Source organism: Cariama cristata, unplaced genomic scaffold (assembly GCF_000690535.1).
Source record: "Cariama cristata isolate BGI_N322 unplaced genomic scaffold, ASM69053v1 scaffold22738, whole genome shotgun sequence".
In the NCBI taxonomy this organism is placed as follows: domain Eukaryota; kingdom Metazoa; phylum Chordata; class Aves; order Cariamiformes; family Cariamidae; genus Cariama; species Cariama cristata.
In genome coordinates this window covers 27937-46825 of record NW_009633243.1, presented here as the reverse complement: position 1 = coordinate 46825, position 18889 = coordinate 27937, and the positions used below count along the sequence as shown (strand labels likewise).

The 18889-nt window shown below is 38.0% G+C and overlaps 1 protein-coding gene across 1 annotated transcript in view; it reads left to right on the top strand.

Moving 5' to 3' along the window:
- ITSN1 (intersectin 1 (SH3 domain protein)) overlaps positions 1 to 18889 on the top strand; it is a 47552-nt gene that overhangs the window by 13582 nt on the left and 15081 nt on the right. The window contains exons 7-9 of the mRNA XM_009706696.1: positions 4034 to 4155; positions 7309 to 7426; positions 11104 to 11295. Of these exons, the coding sequence (XP_009704998.1) occupies positions 4034 to 4155; positions 7309 to 7426; positions 11104 to 11295 (432 nt within the window). The remainder of the gene's footprint in view (positions 1 to 4033; positions 4156 to 7308; positions 7427 to 11103; positions 11296 to 18889) is intronic.

Here is an 18889-nt window from a genome sequence, read left to right as displayed (position 1 = left end):
CCGGTGTATTTATTTGCTTTTGTACCAAAGAGATGACTTTGCATTGCGCTGAACCAAACTAAATAGAGGGTGCTCCATGTTTCTGTGCTGTCCCTTTCTCTGAGGCTTGTTCAGTTGCACAGTGAGGTGGTCCAAGGGTGTGATCTACCAAATCTTGCCTTATTTCGATACACACGTGTGTATGCATATTTTGTTTCATGGGGAGGAGGCTTTGCTTTGTCTCCCTGAACTGGTTCACTCTCTGAGAGGAGGCGGGGAGAGTAGATTGCAGCAGCCCCAACTTCATTTGGCTTATTTTACCTTGACATGTGAGCAGTGAGTTGCTGTTGTCAAATCTTACTGATCTATCTATAGAAAGAAGGGTTTGGAAGTAAACTACTCCTGCCCTTTCTAACATTCATTTGCATGATTAAAAATAGTTGTGTTAATAGATACAAAGCTTGAGAGAGGCAGGAAATAAGAGATCTGGAAAACCTCTAGAAGTGATAACCTGGTAGGAATAGTGAGAAGATGTTGATAGGGCTGGCTGCTTTTTCCACGTGTGGGAGAATGGTGGATGGCGACTTCAGCCTAGAGTACCAGCCTTATGATCGCTGGTCTCCTGGATTCGAATTTTCAGTGGAGACTGGGGGGATGTTGGCAAAAACTGTTCAGAATCTTTTCGAGTTTAAGAACAGTTTGGGAACAATCCTGCTTGTTTTTCAGCAAGGAGGTTCATGGATGTTTTTGCTATAAGTGAGCTGCAAGTGCTCAGCCAATGGAAGTAAAACCTAATGCACGAGGTGAAATATTCCTGTTTATTTTAGAAGCAGCAGGACAAGTGAGTGGGAGTTGGTAACAGTGTGTGTTGAAGGGCAAGGGAAAAGAAACTGCTCTCTGAATTTAAGCAGCAATATGAGGACAATTACATCTGTGAGAAGGCTTCTTTTATTTTATTTTTTTTCTTAAATGTACCTATTTTAGTAGAGGCCACATTTTTTGGCCTGGACTGAAATTGAATTGGATCTCGTCTCAGTAATTCAGTACTTAAATAAATCAAAATTAAAAAGTCCTTCCTGGAAGGAAAGCTGTTTCTGTTTTTTTAACACTTTTGCTGAGTTGTTTTCTCTTAACTTTCTGCTTCTCGGTGACATGCAAGAAGCTGAATGTTCAACTTCAAATTCATATTGTAACTTATTTACCAGACAGTCCACAGTAAAAGTTCTTTATGCTGCTGGTTGGTGAAAGAGGTTATCTGATACCTGAGGCCTTGTAAATAATTTTTTGTAGATAAAAATGAGACATTCCTTGTTCTGAGAGATGCAAGGTGTAAGATTCTCGCTCTTTCAGTATGATATACTGAATATTATAATTGCCATGGTAGTGACAGAGGTTTTTGCTTGGTTTTAAAAAAAAATAAATTGATTTTGACAAACTCCCACAGTTAATTTGTTTCCTTGTGTTTATTTTGCCTCCTGAATAGCTCTAGAGTGGAGGAATTAATGTGATTCTGTGAAAAACCCTGCAAATGCAGGGAGCTTGCGGATTTTCTAGCAGTATAGCTGTGTTTCCTGCCAAATAACTTGCTTGCTTTGCCTTTGTACAGGGCAGACTGTGCTGCTGCTGGCTTTTCTCTGTGTATACCTTTCTGCTCTCATATCATCACCTACTATATTTTACTTAGAAATTCTTTCTTCTGTCTTCTGCTTTCACACTTTGTGTGCTGTTTAAGTTCCAGATCCAGGTTTAAAGCATCTTTCTAACTCTCAGCTGCTGGCTTTTTCATCCCGTTTGGTTCCACCTCTGTGTGCCTGCCTCTCCACTCTTTGAGTTATCACGAGGGAGGTTCTGCCGTAGTTAATTCTGCGTGTGTCATCGTGTGCAGTGACCTCAGATTGCTCGTCATCTCTCTGCTGCTTCATCCTTCTTATGTTGTTCATTTACATCCTGAATGCTCCTGTGACCATTTTTAACTCTCCTAATCATCCTTCTAGATTTTTCAGTAAACGATCCAATTGTTTTCCTCGCGCTCTTCATATCACTTTATTCTTTCTTCCCTGCAACAAAACCTCCCTCTGTTTCAAGGGAGTTGGCTTTGTGGTTTCCTCTGCCTACAACTGCCTTTTCAATGATAGCTCCCTTTCTCTGCCTTACCAGCAGAATCCTCCCTTCTTTCACAGCCCGTGGGTGACATGTTGTTACTGAGCGCCTTTGCTGTTTCTCTTGGCCGCAGAAAGTTTGGTGCTTGTTGACAGAGAGGGCTAAGTAGGACGGTGCCCAGCACTGTGTTACTTTCTTAGTACAGTTGCCCATCAGAAAACTGGAGACCACATCTTTGTACTTGCTCAGTCAGCCTCAGTCCCTTTTGCTGTTGTTGCTGTGTTCATTGCCGGTCCACCTCACGCTCACTGTCCCATTGCTTTCTGCTGCTTTGTAAAGGGACAAATGGATGGCAGGTGTGACCTTTTTCTGCTTAGTCTTCCAGTGCTAATTTTGTAGGGTAGACTAGATTGAAAATGTACACAAACAGTAATCATAAGTGAAAAGAACTGATACAGATATTATTTTAATCAAGATTTTCAAATAAAAGCTAAAATCTCAAGCAGTGTATTGATCTGTGATCAGATAATTGCTGAGGTTTTAGATGAAGCTGGCTGTCTTTGCACTGAAGCAGCTGAGACACATTTTTATGATCTTGTACTATTAGCTCTGCTGTGGGCTTGTTCTAGAATAGTCTTAGACCACGACCATAACCACTCAAACTCAGCGCCCACATCGTCTGTGTGATAGTCCCTAATTTTATTTGATGCATTGCCAGATAAAAAACTCCTTTGTCTTAAACATAGGGTTAGAATTTACTCTTCAGGAAAGGTTTTTCATAAAAACAAAAGACCAAATTCCCCATCCCCCCCCCAAATAAATAACTCCTAGATCATTCTGTTGAGGAGAATACTTAAGTGATGAATTACTGTGTACTGGGATCCTAAAGCAGAGTTTTCAGCAGTAACACTACTATTTTTGTGATGCTTTGGAGGTCTGAGACTCTTTACAACTAAATGAAGGCTAAAAAAAATTCCCTACAGATTCCCCTTAACTCATGACTAAAAAGGGACTACATAAATATAGCAACCTGAAAGATTTAGCTTACCAAAAGCTAAAAAGTTCCCAAATCTACCATCATTTGTTTAGGAAAGGTTCTCAGTTGTCATAGTATTAAACATGTTCTCCATCACCCTAAACATGGCTTGATGACATGCTAAACCTGACTTAAAAGCTGTTGGTAAGACATCAAAATACCTACAGCCGCTTATAAGCTCCTGTCAGTTCAAATTGGTTCAAAAAATGGTTTAACCCTGCCAGACTGTGTGCTATGTTATCATCTGTCTTTCCACAACCACTGTAAAATGGAGTAAACTGCGTTGTCTACTTTGGCTAATTTAACCGAGAGAGAATTGTGAGCTCATGGTTACTCTGTGTCAAATTCATGCTGGTAGGTGATCAAATAAGGCACCAGTTTTGTATTGACATTCATGGAATAAAGATTTCAAAATAAATCCTGTTTGTTCCATTTTGAAAACATTCATTTTTTTGGCTACTCTGGTGGTGAAAAATTTTCTGCAGGCCTTCATTAGTTTGCACCTCTGTTACTGCAACTTCTTCATTATATTGTCATCAACATGTATCTCCTCTTTTTGGGGAGCTTAGTCCAAACTGATGCTACAAAAATGTATTTGCTGGAAAACAGTATTATGACACTCGATTTTAAGAGCCATATAGCTCTAGTGATGGTCATTATTCTTCTCTATTTCAAATATTTTTTTATATCCTACCCATAAAGCTGCTGCTCCTCTGTTTTATTCCTGTAGTGCTATGAACTTCTGATCTGTTTTATAATTGCCATATGTTTTCATGGAGCTACATAAATACGTTACAATTTTATGGAAGGAAATACAAAATGGATATACTGTGCCAGTGATAATAGCAGAGTTAATGTTCTATAGAATGTTTTCAGGTTTTTCCAAATTAACTTTTTTTTCCCCCCACACTTCTACAGAGATTGCCCAAGTTATTGCCTCTTACACAGCAACGGGTCCAGAACAGCTTACTCTTGCTCCTGGTCAATTGATTCTTATCAGAAAGAAGAATCCAGGTGGCTGGTGGGAAGGAGAACTGCAAGTTAGTTACTGGTTTTTCTTAAAGTAAAATTCCACGTAAAAAAATTTGTAGTTTTTTAATAGTTCAAAATGATGAATGCATCAATGATAAATAATTTTGAAAATGTTCTGCAATTAAGCATTTACAAATAAAATGCCTTTACAAAAATATACATACATTCCAATTCCTTGAACTTGAAATAAATTTCGAGGACAGGAGGAGGAAGCCAGTGTGCTTCATTGTAAGTCAAGGATAACCGTCTCACAAATCAGACTCAGCCTTGCAGTCCACTCCCTTGTACATTTTCCTGGAGGCCCTTCAGATAAAAGAAAGGAATGGATTTTAGGATGTATTGTTTTGACTGCTTTTGAATCTTCCCAATATCTGTGTCCAGTAGTCGTCTTCACGTGAGCAAGAAAGCAGTTGCCATGTCAGGTAGTGGGGAAAGGCAGCCATGCAACAGGAGCCCATGGGACTGTTGGGTTCAGGGATGGGGTCTGCTTCTATGTCCCATTCCAACAGTGACCATGCACATCAGTTGCCTTTGGATCCCCCAATACCTGTGTGCACTGTGAAAGCAGAAGAAATTCTGGGGTGCGCAATCCTGAGTGTCTTCCTAAGAAGCTTTCTAAATTGCTTCAGCCAAAAGGTTGGCTGTCTCTTTTGTTGAAAGATTGAGAAGTATTTTACAGCAGTGTTTTTTTTGTAAGACGGCCACCACTTTTTCAGCTTGCTTAATGAATGTGACAATGTAGAATACCAGTCTAATGGCCCCATCTCAGCTCCATTTAATGTAGAGGAGTGAAAAGTATGGTGTCTGTTGCAAGCATCAGATAAGAGAGAGCTTTACTGTTGTATTAGAAGATAACAGATAATAAAATATTTTAACGAGGTTTTTTTTTTTAAAAGTAGAACTCAACAATTTGGAAACTTTGATTCTCGGTGACTTTCAGTGGCAAAGTGTTTTCTTACCCCCCCCTCCAGTATCACTGAATGGGGTTTTGTTTGGTTTTGATTTTTTAACAGGGAATATTACATGAAAGAATGTAATTGATTTATTTTTGCAATGCAGATACTCAGACTAACTCAAATATTTTTTCCCACATTACTGCCTGCCCTTTTTGCCTTTCCTGGTGATATTTTTTCATCTTTTGTGGAGAAATCATCTTCCAGGATTGCTTTGCTTTTCATTCTCGCTAACCTTTATGTTTTTGTTAACTTGTAGCTTTGAAGAGTTTCACATTAAATGTATTTTAAAATAGAAAATAAGGTTCACTGGACAAGAGCTGTCACAATTACCACTTAGCAGCTAATGTGAGGGGTTTGTTTTAAAATTAATTTTTGGTTGTGTAAATACTCATATGTAGCTTTGGATACCTTACTATCTAACATACGGTTTTACAAGTTGGGTTTTTTTCTTCTTTAGCAGTCCCCTACCTGTTCTTTTGATTCTCCTGTTCCAACACTGTAATACTAGTTCTTGCTCCTTTGTTATGTGGGCACAAAGGCTAATGCAGCAGTATGGTGAAATGGATTGAAGAATTGATTAAAAATAAAAGCAGCAACACCCCCACCCCCACAGTAGTGAAATGATGATAATTTCGAGAAGGCACTGATACTAACTTTGCTTTATGCATTTAATTTCAAAGTGGCAGGTTTTTTAGGAGTGTATGTCCAGTTCAGTTTCAGCCTCAAGTAAATTTTGATGATACTTGTCTTAGGGATCAGAGTGAAGGTAAAATAAGGCAAATGTGTTAAGCATTATATTGCCAGGTTTAACTTAGTCTTCCAGAATATCTTAAAGCAAACAATCTAAATAGACTTTAGATCAAGTGCTTTCTTTTTCAGTAAAGAAAAGAGAGGGAATGAAGTAGTTAAAGAATAGTATATGTGTTAGATTACTTTTTTCCTACTAGAATTAACATCTGTTTTGTTTTTAAAGTCAAAATTCTACATGCCAAGATTCCAACCTTATTCTAACAATACAAGGAGATAATAAATAGTTAAAGTAATTCTTAACATAAATCTAATAGATTTAGCAGCTGAGATTTGATTCAAAGTTTTAGAATAACCTTTCTTACAGTAAGGATTTTTCTTCTGATTTTATATGCAATGAACAACACAGTTGGTGAAATAACAGGATGCAGTTTCTGTCACGTTCCTATCCTGCTTTGATGACACAAGCTTTGTCAGACTGGATTGGACCTGTGGTTCATCTGTCCAAGTATCCAGTCTCTGACAGCAACTCGTTGCAGCTGCGTTAAAACGGTGGAGCAGTGCTGTAGGCCAGGTGTCTGGTGACCTGCTGCTCTCTCGGAACACACATGGACCACACACGTGCTAATACATGTGTGCACCACATTTTCGTACTGATGTTCTCTGATTAGATAGGCATGAGAACATCTAGTGTGATTTCCAAAACCTGAACATCTGTTAATTAGGATCATTTGGATGCTGTCTATCCATATGTATTTGTAGTTGCCAAAGCTTAATTTTTGTTTGATTGGAATCTGGCTTTGGGATTTTGTATTTGAATCCAAACTTTACCCATTTTTTTCTTGCCATAATGTTTTACTGTTCTTCTAGCACTTGGTTAATGTGACGTATGTTTAGACTCTGTCTGTGGTTTGGACAGGAGAGACTATTAAAAAGTTTAGATACTCTTTGTTTAAGAGAAAAGAGGTAATTTGAATTCTTAACCTCCACTTAAACTATCACAGTCTAGGTATCTATTTAAATGCAGTTCTTTGCATAATGAAAAAAAAAACATTTAAAAGCTGCCACTTATTATTGCAATAGCTAGCCTAATATTCTAGAGTTATAGTTTATATAGAATCAGGAGAAGTCTTTCAGAGGAATCAGGGCTGTAGTATTAATTATAAAGCACACAAAGTAGGAACACTATTAAGTGAAAAATCACTCAAATTAGTGGTAAATAACTACTGTTTATGTATTATAAACTACTGTTTATATATCATGAAAGGTTATTTCACATAATAGAAGTATTGTAATATTAAACTATTGCCACAAAAATAGCTGACTTTTTCCTTCTAAAATGCATTTTTCTTATTCTAAAATAGTGTGACTGCAAGTAGTTAAAATATTGGCTGAATTACATTGTCTAAGGATCTATTGATGTGCTTAATCCTCTTAAAAGAATTGGTTTTTTACTAGGCACGAGGGAAAAAACGACAGATAGGATGGTTCCCTGCTAATTACGTAAAACTTCTGAGCCCTGGTACCAGTAAAACTACACCAACTGAGCTACCTAAATCAACAGCATTACCTTCAGGTAAGCAATGCGGTTACATTAACAAAGTTTCTTTTGTGATGTGTGTCATTTACAATAGGACTTCTAAAAATAATTATGGATATTTGGTAGGATATTTAGTATCTGTTATACTAGTCACTTTGGTTAAACTAATTTTAGTTTTTTTTTTTCCTTTTAAATGAGGAAAAGATACAATTGCTCTGTATATTTATGGTGGTGGTCCCTCAGGTATGAACTATTGAGTGCTAAAAGCCATCTGTGACATTACATCTTACAGTAAAGCAATCAAATGATCAGTCCTATTTCTTTGCACTAATTGTAGTAAAGGAGTTTTCAGAGGTTCGGGATGATCCATGGGCTTAGCAGTTGAGGCACGTCTCATTCAGAACCTTTTCTTTTTCCAAAGGTTAAGTGTCAAAAAACCACTCAAATGAAGATGCAGCTTTTTGTCCTGTATAGCTGCTTACTTTAAGGTCTATGAAAGGACACAAAAGCAGTAGACCATTATATTTTTTAAGCTATTTGTTACAGCTCCACAGGCAATGTCAAACAGTCCTGTCAGTCTACTGCAAGGTATAAAGGCAGGCAGAAGATGTGAGAACAGAAAGTTCATTCCTTGTGACTGTTGCAGTCTTGAACCATTTTGGGCTTGTGAGTTGGTGTAGTACTAAGAGGATTCTTGTCAATCAAAAACATTTAGAATGGGTGTATTTTCTCTGTAAGTCAACTCAAAGACTTGAGGTTGGACAGACTTGGTTGTCTGTCATCTGTTTGGATTTAGTCAGGGGGCAAAAGCTTGCTGCTTCCCCAGGCCAATTTTTGACTGTCTATCATTAAAATTAAATAAATGTTTCTAAATGAAAAATGGTAGTGAGCATAATTTTCTCCTTTAAATATGTATGAAGGATTACAATGCGGTTTATGGAACTAGAATAAAATACTGAGGTATTAGTTTCATGTGTCATTGGTATAAAAAAAAGTACCATATCAGAGAAGGCAAATGATGCTAATTGACTCCTTTGGTAGTCATAAAGATGCAGAAAATCAGAGTTCTGTAAAGACTCATGAGTTTGGGTCCTGCAGTTAAAATAGTAACTCAGCATTGACACACATGCTTTTACAAGGCAATATGATGGGATTTTTTTTTTAATTATTTTTTTAATTATTCTGCGTTTGACAGTCTGGGACTTTTCACTCATGCTAATAAAACTTTTACAGAATAAACTTTTTAGCACTTTTGCTATTGCCTACAGAACACTAGAATCTTAATGCCATTCATTTTTATCAAATTCAGCTTTGTTATAGACTTTTCGTTTTGGAGGATGAGAAGAAGAATCTTGTCTTTCCGTTATGATAGATGGCCTCGCTACTTGTGTGGTTAGTTTAAGAGGTTAATGGTTGAGAAGCATCTTCATAGCAGAAGTATGTTAGCGGGGAGGCTTACTATAGCAAAAGACACAGAAAGCCTGAAGAAAACCACCTACAAGGGTTGAGTAATGGCCAAGGTGGTGCATTATGAAGGGTCTGAAAGTGTGCCATTACTGTCTGGGTTTTGAAGGTAGGGGATCCATCAGAAACAAGTAGCATCAAAAACTGTTTCTTCTGTCATTTTGTTCTGATGTATATACTCTCCATCTGCCATACTGTAATGCAAACTGCATGACTTTAACAACATTTTTTTGAAAAAAAATTCTGTTGCATGGACACTTTTGCTTTATACTTTAAGGTTTTCTTAATTTTTGACTGCTTTGTCTGTGTTCCCTTCTAAACTTGTGTCATGAACATGTCCTTCCTGGTGCTGAGAAATGGAAAGAACTGTTCCTGCTACTTCAGGCTAGTCAGGCGTAAGGAAGTTCACAATATAGGAATAGTGGAAAAAGTGTTTCAACCATTCTGCTGCTTTAAAGAAAGACAACATTATAGATTGTACTGATTGTGAGTGTTGTTCGAGAACCTGGTTTCCCTCTGTTGTTGCAGTAGGACTAGTATGGATCAATAGAGAATCTTTTAAAAAGGAAACAAATGGCTGAAAAGCACTGGAGCTCTGAGGAGGTAGGCTATAACTTGCTTCTGGAGTTAGCAGTGGCTTTTAGAGTTTAAAATAAGTGAAAAACTTTCTTGCTGGGACTACTATAAGAGCTTCCTATATAGGACTAAGGTGTATTCTAAGCTTTGTGACCAAGTGTAAATAAGACCAAGATGATGTCACTGCTTCAGGTTCAATTGAGGAGTCCTATCTCTTTAAAAATTATCTTAAATTACCTCCCCAAGTTTAAGGTAATTCTTGGGATCCCATTGAGCTATTTAGATATTCTGGTGATGCTACTGGACAGCACCAAATTTCATAAAATTCTTTGAAGTAGAAACGAACGATCTGAATGAAAAATTCTTGAAAGAAATTAAAATGGGTTACAAATCTGTTAATGTACGTGTTGTATTCAGGTATGGTCTAGCTTAACTTTTTTATCGTTCTTAATAAGAACCTGTAAACCCGTAACAAGAATGCCGTAAAACAGATTCACAGGTCTTTAAAGTGAAATGTGAGCATCATTGGTGTTCACACATTTGAACTTGTTAGCACAAAACTATTTAAAACAGGAGTTACACCATAATATACATTCCTTTAGAAATGCTGATTTATCTCCAGTATGCCAGGGAAATGTACACTTTGATTAGTAGATGTGCTCGATGTTACAAATGACAGTGAGTGCCCCTTTTAAAAATTTTTTTTCGTCTCCCCCCTTTGCAAGTAACAAAGCTAAATATTGAGAAATGTGCAGGGTCCTGTTAAATGTGGAGTTTATTTGATTATGATCTTTGTGAAAGGCACAAAGTCTTAACTAAAAGGAGTTGAATAATTGCTGAAATATAAATTAAAAAAAAAGAGGAGCTCTTTGACAAATTTAAGTAAGTTGATCGCTGAGTACAAGAATGAAAATAAAAGAAAATTTTAGGATGAACATAATGGAGAACACCTGACAGCAAGGCTAATTATATAGGAGTCTTGTGTCTCAAGGCAAAATGGCAGAAACCCTGTGACTTGGCATAGAGAAAACATCAGAGAAATAGAGGAAATTATATATTTAAATAAACAGTCCTGCTCCTTTCGAGAATTAAAACAACTGCTCAATTATAATTGATCAGAAATGGCTATATGCTAAGTACTGGTCAGATTTAATGAGTTTCATAGTAAGGAAATAGAAAATAGGCTGCTGGAAGCAGTCCGGTGGTACCAGAAGGGCAGCCTAAATGGCCTAGGATGCTTTTTATTTTTCTCATCCTTTCCAAGGTCATTGTGTTCCTAACACCTCAGTGGTACTATAAGGATATCACCGTTGGCTTTCTCTGGAATTATAGAGCTGTGTTGAGCATGTCTGGTGCTAAATTTGAAAAGACTGCTTTTTTCAGGCTTTGGGTAGTGGAACTTCAAATGTTTCCCAGACTTTTCTGTCCATTGACCAGTTCTGGTGGAAAGGATACTTTTCAGAACAGGTTGGTGAGGATGCAAAATGCCATTTTTATAAATATCCAACAAATTTGGTGCTTTTGTGGGCAAAATATATATAGGTAAAGCAAAAGAGAAGTGTCAGTAGAAAACTAACATCCTTGAAGTGACTTTTTAGTAAGATTTTAAATTTTTCCAGTCGTCTTTTGCTGAAACGTGACCAGTGCGATAGACCTCTTCCTTTATCTTACAGTGTGCCAAGTAATTGGCATGTATGACTACACTGCACAGAATGATGATGAGCTAGCGTTCAATAAAGGCCAGATTATAAACGTCCTTAACAAGGAAGACCCAGACTGGTGGAAAGGGGAGGTGAATGGACAAGTGGGTCTCTTTCCATCCAACTACGTGAAGCTGACAACAGACATGGACCCAAGCCAGCAATGTAAGTGACCCTCTCTGCTGCTGTGCTGTGATTATTTGCGTAGTACTTTAAGATGAAACATACAGCATTGCTGTGATTCTGCTGTGGTTTGCAGAACTCAAAGCTTCACCACTGCTGCACTTGTCAAAGTCTCTTTGAAGACCTTCTGTAATGCAAACCTTATTTTTATGTTTGTTTTATTTTTTAGTTCCCATCCCTTTTGTAGCATGTTACCCTTTATCATTTTTGCACCATGCTGTTGACATGCCTGACTCATTTTCCTAGCTTGAATTTGCTCATTGTTTTGTTTTGCTTATGTGTTGTTTTCCTCCTTTTTCTAGGAATCATATGTTGTCCATCCCCCACTCAGGCTTGAAAGTCCTCAAAGAGACCCACTATCCCATAGCACTGCCCAGAGGGATGATGGGAGATGCAGCCTTGATCATGTCGCTTCCAGCATGATCATCTACTGCCTTCTGAGTAGAAGAACACACTGCAGAGCAGTTTACCTCATTTTACATTAGTTGCATGTAATCGCAATGGTTTGAGTTAATTACTGACAGATACAGACACAAAATTAAAATGAAACAAACAAACAAACAAAAAAACACAGAAAAAAACAGAGGATAGTGGGTCCTTTTGTGGCTTTCAGAGTTACCAAACTAATTTTTCCACCTTTGCACAGGTGCTTTCAGTAGTTTTAAAATTATTTTTAAATATATATTTTAGCCTTTTAAAGGAAAAGCATAAATTAAATTTCTTCATTGCAATTTTGTTTGTGCAAAAAGACCCACTATCAAGGAATGCTGCATGTGCTATTGAAATTGTTCCAAATGTCCATAAATTTGAGACTTTATGTATCTTTCTTTTTTATTGTTCACTTGTCCAGTGTTGTCAATATGTCGTCTTTTTTTTTTTAATTTTTTTTTTAATTACAAAAGAACAGAAGGAGTTAAATCAGTTTAAGGAACTTTAAATGTGCCCAATTACAGATAAGGTATTTTGTTGTAGTTATTGTACTGTATGTATCAGGTGTTCCTTGTTGAGTGTGTAATACATTGTGGAGAGAAGAAATTACCTTCCTTCCAATGCAAGAGATATTAGCCTTGCATAATGTTGTTATCCAGTTATGTTAATTTTATTTTGCACATTACTTGTAGCTGCGTAGTTAGAAAACGCCCTGGTTTGTGTTTGTCTCGGATGTTTCAGTTTTTGCATTTTCCTATCAGAAATCAATAGAACGCTACATTCGTGTGGGATTTGAGAATTAACTTCTTTATTTTCATCTTGGTTACATGAAGTTTGATTTCTCATTTTTACTTTCTTATGACTATGACGGTTTGAACAAGTAATTTTCCTGACAAGAAAGAATGTATAGAAATATCTCCCTGCAATTAATTTCCAATGTTTACATTTTTTTAAACTAGACTGTGGAATTTATACAGATTAATATTAAATGGAGCTTACAGTCAAGTTTATGTAGTAGATGTGCTGTAGCTAAGCCATGTTTGTCTTTCCAGTGTTAGTTACAAGCTCTTGATGAAATGCCTGGTGCTGTCAGTGCAGAAGCTCTCTCTTTCCAATGCCTCAAGCACAATATAGCCGCTCTACTAATTACTTTACCATTTAGTTATGTTCTAGTTTATGTATTTCATTTATTTCTAAATTTCAGGCTGGCAGCGTTGTAGCATTTCTAATCCTACCCCTTCTCCCTCCTTCTGACCCGTCATACGGTGCAAAGAACAAGTGAAGCTCCTTATTCAATTGCACTTCAGTATTTCATCAATATGAATGTAAATTATATAAATATATAAAAATCTGCAGCTTTAACAACTGTAATACAGCCTTTAGAATTAGTTACATGTATAGATAATTAAATTCTTCATATAAAAGATAGACTAAAATGCGTTTGTTGTCTTGTTGCTGTGTATATGTAAAATTCACCAAGTGGCATTAGTGCATGTGATGAATTTGCCACCGGAATAGCCTGAAGCCCACCCATTTAATTTCAGAATGACACTTGTCTTGTTTCTTTGAATATTATTTCAATATAATTACTCAGATTGATCACGATTATCTGCAAACTTTTGCACCTTTCTTTCTCTATTCAATGGTTTCTACACATTACAAGTCAGCTGATATTTTTTGACACTATACTGGTAGATGAATTAAGTATTCTTTGTTGTTTTACCATGGATTTACGTCAACTTAGCTCTGTGTTTTATGCCAGAAGCTCCAGTCTTAAAATATGCACAATTGCACAGATTTTCTTTCTTTTTAGGATAGGGTTGAACACGCACAAATTTCTCCTTTACCGCTCTGCCATAAAAAAAATAATATTTTTTTTTTCTACTGCCTCATAGGCACTTGCTGACAAATTCACTGCCTGGTATGAGAGGAATTGAACAGAATGTAATACTTGTAATTTTCAGTGCCTGTTGTTTTCCTTACTGAGGATGATGTAGCCAGATTTTACTCCACTATTTCAATATTTTGTGCATTAAAATGTTATTTTAATGAAAGGATATTTCTGTTTTCCCGTAATGAGCTGTTGTGTTGAAAGATTTATAACTTGACTAAAAGCGTTTGTCCTAAGGGACATTTTGTGTTTTATGACTTTGGGCCAGAAACATACTTTCTCTCTATATTGAAATATTGGCAATACTTTGGATATAGTGGATTCAGGTGCTGCTTTTTTTTCCCCCGCCCATTACTTCAAGGGAGAAGAAAAATAAAGCTATTATGATCGTCTGCAGGCTACATGTTTTCTAAAATGCTTCTTAAAAATGCCAAGAGTGATGTCTCATAAAAGAATTTCAAAAGCACAGTGTGCTATAAGTTCCTGGGGTCAGTTTTCCACGGAAGTGGAAAGAACATCCCGATGCTGTCCCTCTGTAGCTGCACACACACTGGTGTACGTTGTGCCAGGGCTCCTCAGACAGAAGAGTACACAGTACCACAGAGTACCAGCTTCACCTGTCAGTCTGTTGTTGAGAATAGTTAACTCACAAAAACTTCAAAACCACATGTAAAATGTCCTAGGCAAAGATATTCAAACCGTTGTGGCTTATGTAGACATACATTGTTGAAATACCTATAATGTTTTACTCAATTATTAAAGTTCTTAAGTGTACCACTATAGCTTGGCATGGTAGTGGTTAATCTTCCTCATAATCAGTGATTTTCCTTGAGTAGCAGGGAACAAGATACTGCACTTACTCTTTCTTACCTATCTGGATTTTTGTTTATATATATATACATATTTATGAGAAAGAGAGTATGAGAGCAATTCTTTAATAAAGAAATGGATTATTTCCATCAAAAAGAATAGTTTTCCAGGGTTGTGTCTCAGTCCAGTTTTGACCCTCTCCCTTCCTGCTTCATCTAAAAAGATCCTTAACCTCCTAAGGCACGCGGTCCCCTCCCAAAGCCGTATGCCTGGCCTGCAGCAAGCAAACCTATTTCTAAAAGAACGCTTGCCTCCTGTGATGGAAATGTGCCCACGCTTGTTTCTTCGGTCCTTGAATTTGTGGCTGCAAAGCCAAGACTAATCCCAGTGGAGGCTGAAACAAGACTTACATATCGGCAAAAATAAGGAACCATTCAGATGATTTTCAATTTTTTTGGTATTTTTAAGTTAAGAAAAAGAGCAGTCTTGCTGCTGCCTAGTCCATTGGATGCCTTCCTTATATTAACTGTCATGTGCCAAGTGCCTTCTCCCTTTGCACAGGAGCTGTCACTTGAGGGATGTAGAGGAGACTGGATTTAGAGACCACTCCAAGTGGTGGTGGTTTTTTTTTGTTCGCAGTTTTTCTGTTTACCTTGAGAAGAATTTCCTCTGTATTCAGCTGCTGAGGAAGAATTCTCATGAATGTTTGTTCAGGGAATTTCTTAATATCAATTCCAATACTTTAAATCTGTCCAAGACAACTCAGAGTCTGAAATGCAGGTTTATCAAGAACAGTTTGCTTTATATTCAGAATCAGTTTTATTTAAATCTCAGTTCTTTTGGAGCTTCAGTGGTGTCTCTCTCAGTCCCCCATAGCTCACCGAACACGTTTTAAAATGACCTCTTACCGTAACCTTCCCGCAGGGCAGCAAAATAACTGCATGTTCTGGTTTTGTTCTCTGGTTTTCATGGAATCGTAGAATGGTTTGGGCTGGAAGGGACCTTAAAGATCTTCTAGTTCCAACCCCCCTGCCACGGGCAGGGACACCTTCCACTAGACCAGGTTGCTCAAGTTCTTCGCGATTATTGACTCCGGCTATTTAACTTCTTGTTAAATAGCGCCTTATATGCAGTCCTCTTCTTATTAAAATAAATGGCTTATTTTTAACTTTTTTTTTTAGACAACTTCAGTAAATCCAGGGACAACGTATCTCAAATATTACTGAATCAGTTGACTTGCAAGCTAAGTGCCTGCATGCAGGCAGCTGGATAACAAGCTGCTACTTAGCTGAATAGAGATTGCTAAGGTGACCTTTTGGTTCCAAACCCTGAAAGAATGTTTTCAGAAGGTTGTCCTGGATGCAGTTAAAAACATAAATTATTTTCACAAAGACTTCATTTCCCGCATGTAGACTTCATGGGCTTTTGTACTTGTTTGATAGTGTGCAAAGGAGTACTTTACTGTGAATAAGGATTCATTTTGAGTTATTGTCCATATGAGGAGAAATCGTGAGAGTTACCTTAACTATCTCGTGTAACCTAGTAACATTAATAGTATGTGTAAACATAATTCTGATATACACAACAAATTTCTGTAGCTTGTTACAGCAAGTTTCATAGCTGTTTCATTCCCTTCCCCTTTCCATACATCTTCATTTGGAAACTTCTTTAAAAACCTAAGAAGTAGCCCTGTAGTGCTCCTCCTCAGCACCAAAACTCAAATTACAATGTCTGTGTACACCTGGGAACTAATTTGAATCAAACCTGTAACTCTTCTTCTGTAACTTTTATTAATCCTGTGGAGCAACACAGAATAAGAAGTCAGATTTTAGAACAAGTTTAGTCTTGTGGAATAGCATTTCACGGAAAAGGTAGTTCTTAGCGTCTAAAGGTTGGAAAGATGTTTATACCCGAGGAAGCTGTCCTACAGCAAGTGGGTGTAGAGCTTTTAGAAGGTGGTGGATTCCCTGTGGCCTTGTGATGCTCCTCGATCGCAGGATTTGGCTCCATTTTCTAGCACAAGTGTTTCAACTTGTTTCTCCGTGCCCTACCTACCTTTTTGAGCCTGGCCCCTCGGCAGCAAGAAGGCAGCTCTGTGCCTACACGCTGTTCAGTTCCCAGCTTTGGTGTTTGGTTTGTCCAGGTACCAGCTTTCACCCAGAGCGCTGGTCTGATGCTGCCGGCGCAGCTGGATACCCACCAGTGGGCAGCTGTGAACTGGTGCCAGCAGTCGCAGAGTGCTGGTCTGAACTGGTCTGAAGTCAGTGCCACCGATAAAGGTTTTCTGTGCCCTGGCCTAGATGGCAGAAACCGGACTCATGTTTTTTCCACCATACTCATCTCTGCCAAGTGCAGTTTTTTCTGCTGAATCGTTTCATATGTTGGGAGTAGTTTGGGATGCAGATGAGTGTTACAATCAGTCTGGTTTGATTCCTTCGCTTTAACATTTTTTGGGGGAGAGGGAAAGACCTGAAACCAGGAAAGATGATGGCTGGAAGTCTGCCTGAGAAAGTGAAAAAATAATAAAATGTTGTTTGTTAAAAGGTTTGAACTTTTAGAATACTACATTGAGTTACCACATTTCTGATTCCAGGTGAAGTACCTGTACAGCATCTTTATTTTTGCAGAAGACAATGTAAAATTGAACTGTGTGGTTCCTTCTGCTTGGATCCGTGACTAATTTGCTGTTATGGTACAGTAAATGGTCAGGGGCTCAAGATAGGTCCTGGGTCATAATTCAGAGGTGAGGTTTAAAGTTACCTGATGTGATATAAACCAGTCCAGGAATTGGTTAACTCTGCCAATTTATATTTTTAGATGCATCCATGCCCTCACGTGTAGGATTTTATTCTCCCCACGCAGATTCTGGAAAGGGAGTGGTAGACGTGTTCTGGTTTTTACTGAAAGAATTTGGTAGGTTTCCTTCCTAACTGTCTCATCTGTTGTCTTCCTCTCCTTCCCTTGATTGAATTCTAAAACATTTTTTTTTCCATAGGAAATAAGATATTAACCTAAAACACTGCAGAAACATTTTCCTATTGCAAAATGAAGATGGTGGTAGGGTATCACAAGTGTATGTTAAGGACTACACTTGGGCGTGTTCTAGAATTTTAAAAAAAAAAAAAAAAAGGAAAACAGAGAACTGTGATTGAGTCTGTTGCTTGGCCTGTGTGGGTTGGCAGTGGCAATCCTTCCACCTGATGATAGCCGACTGGTGTGAACGGCAGGAGGAGGCACACGTGTTGGTGGTGACTGGTCTTGGCAAAACCAAAGCAATGCTTAATATTTTGCAAGTGGGACTTCCCAGACTTGTTTCTAGATCCTGCTTCCATCCATCTCGGAGGGAAACGCTTTGCTCTAACAATAAATGGACCTACTAGTCCAGTTGAGAAATTCTAAATGTGCTGAAATAATTTAAAATAGCTGTGAATTGGGATTCTGCATCGCATAAGCTTGAGATGGAGAGATCTGTTTGATCACCAGACTCTGTGCCGTCCTCAGCAAAAGCTTGAGGTAGTTTCTCTGCGGAGGGTCCATCCCACAAGATATGGATGGGAAATTGGTGGTTGCATCTGAAGCTAGCTGATAAGAAGACTGAGTGGTGAAATGCTGTAATTTGTCTGAGTGAAGGAATGCTACCGTGGTGTGCTATTCCCCTCTGCTTAAGGTTTTGGAGGAAAACTGTGACGTAATTTTTTACTGCTTCTAGCTGCATATAATAAAGCAGATTGCTGTCTACTGTGACCTTGTCATTACGGACTGGGCCAGCATGAGATTTACAGTGAAATGTGGCAGTTACATTGTTTAGAAAATCTCCCCAAATTAGAAGAAATCAGAAGTTGTACCCATGTACGTAGGTGAGTGAGTTCCACAGCAGAACCTTCCTTCTGAAAGAGCAGCATCCCTTGCACGTTGCTTTCAAGCTTGTAAGACCCATATTTTCAGGGTTGGCTTTGTAAGGAAAAGGAACAACACGTTTACTTCTTAGGATGGTATTTGAAATTATTTTTTACATTTCTAGAATCCCTTAATCCTACGGGTCCTATGGTGATAGGAGGTCTAAGCATGGATTTCTATTTACAGCATTTGTGTGTTGGTTCTGTAAGTCCAGACAGAGTGACCAGTCTGGTGAGTGTGTGCAAATGGCTCTGCTTGGGGTCATACTGGTGATTCAATTTAAAGAGCAGAAATTTCTGTATTCACGGTACTGTGAATATACCAAGTTAGCTATTGTAATTTCCCCATTCTTTTCTGAGTTTACTAGATTGTACTTAAGGATTCAAATTCGGCACCTTCCAGATAGGGTCCAACACTCTACTTTCTCAGAGCAGGAGAGAAAATAGGAAGAATGGGGTACTCAGTAACTGAAAAGACAGATCCCAGTGACTGCTTTTAAGTACCTGAATGGCAGTATGCATGAGGGACTGTCTGTGTGCTTGAAGTTAG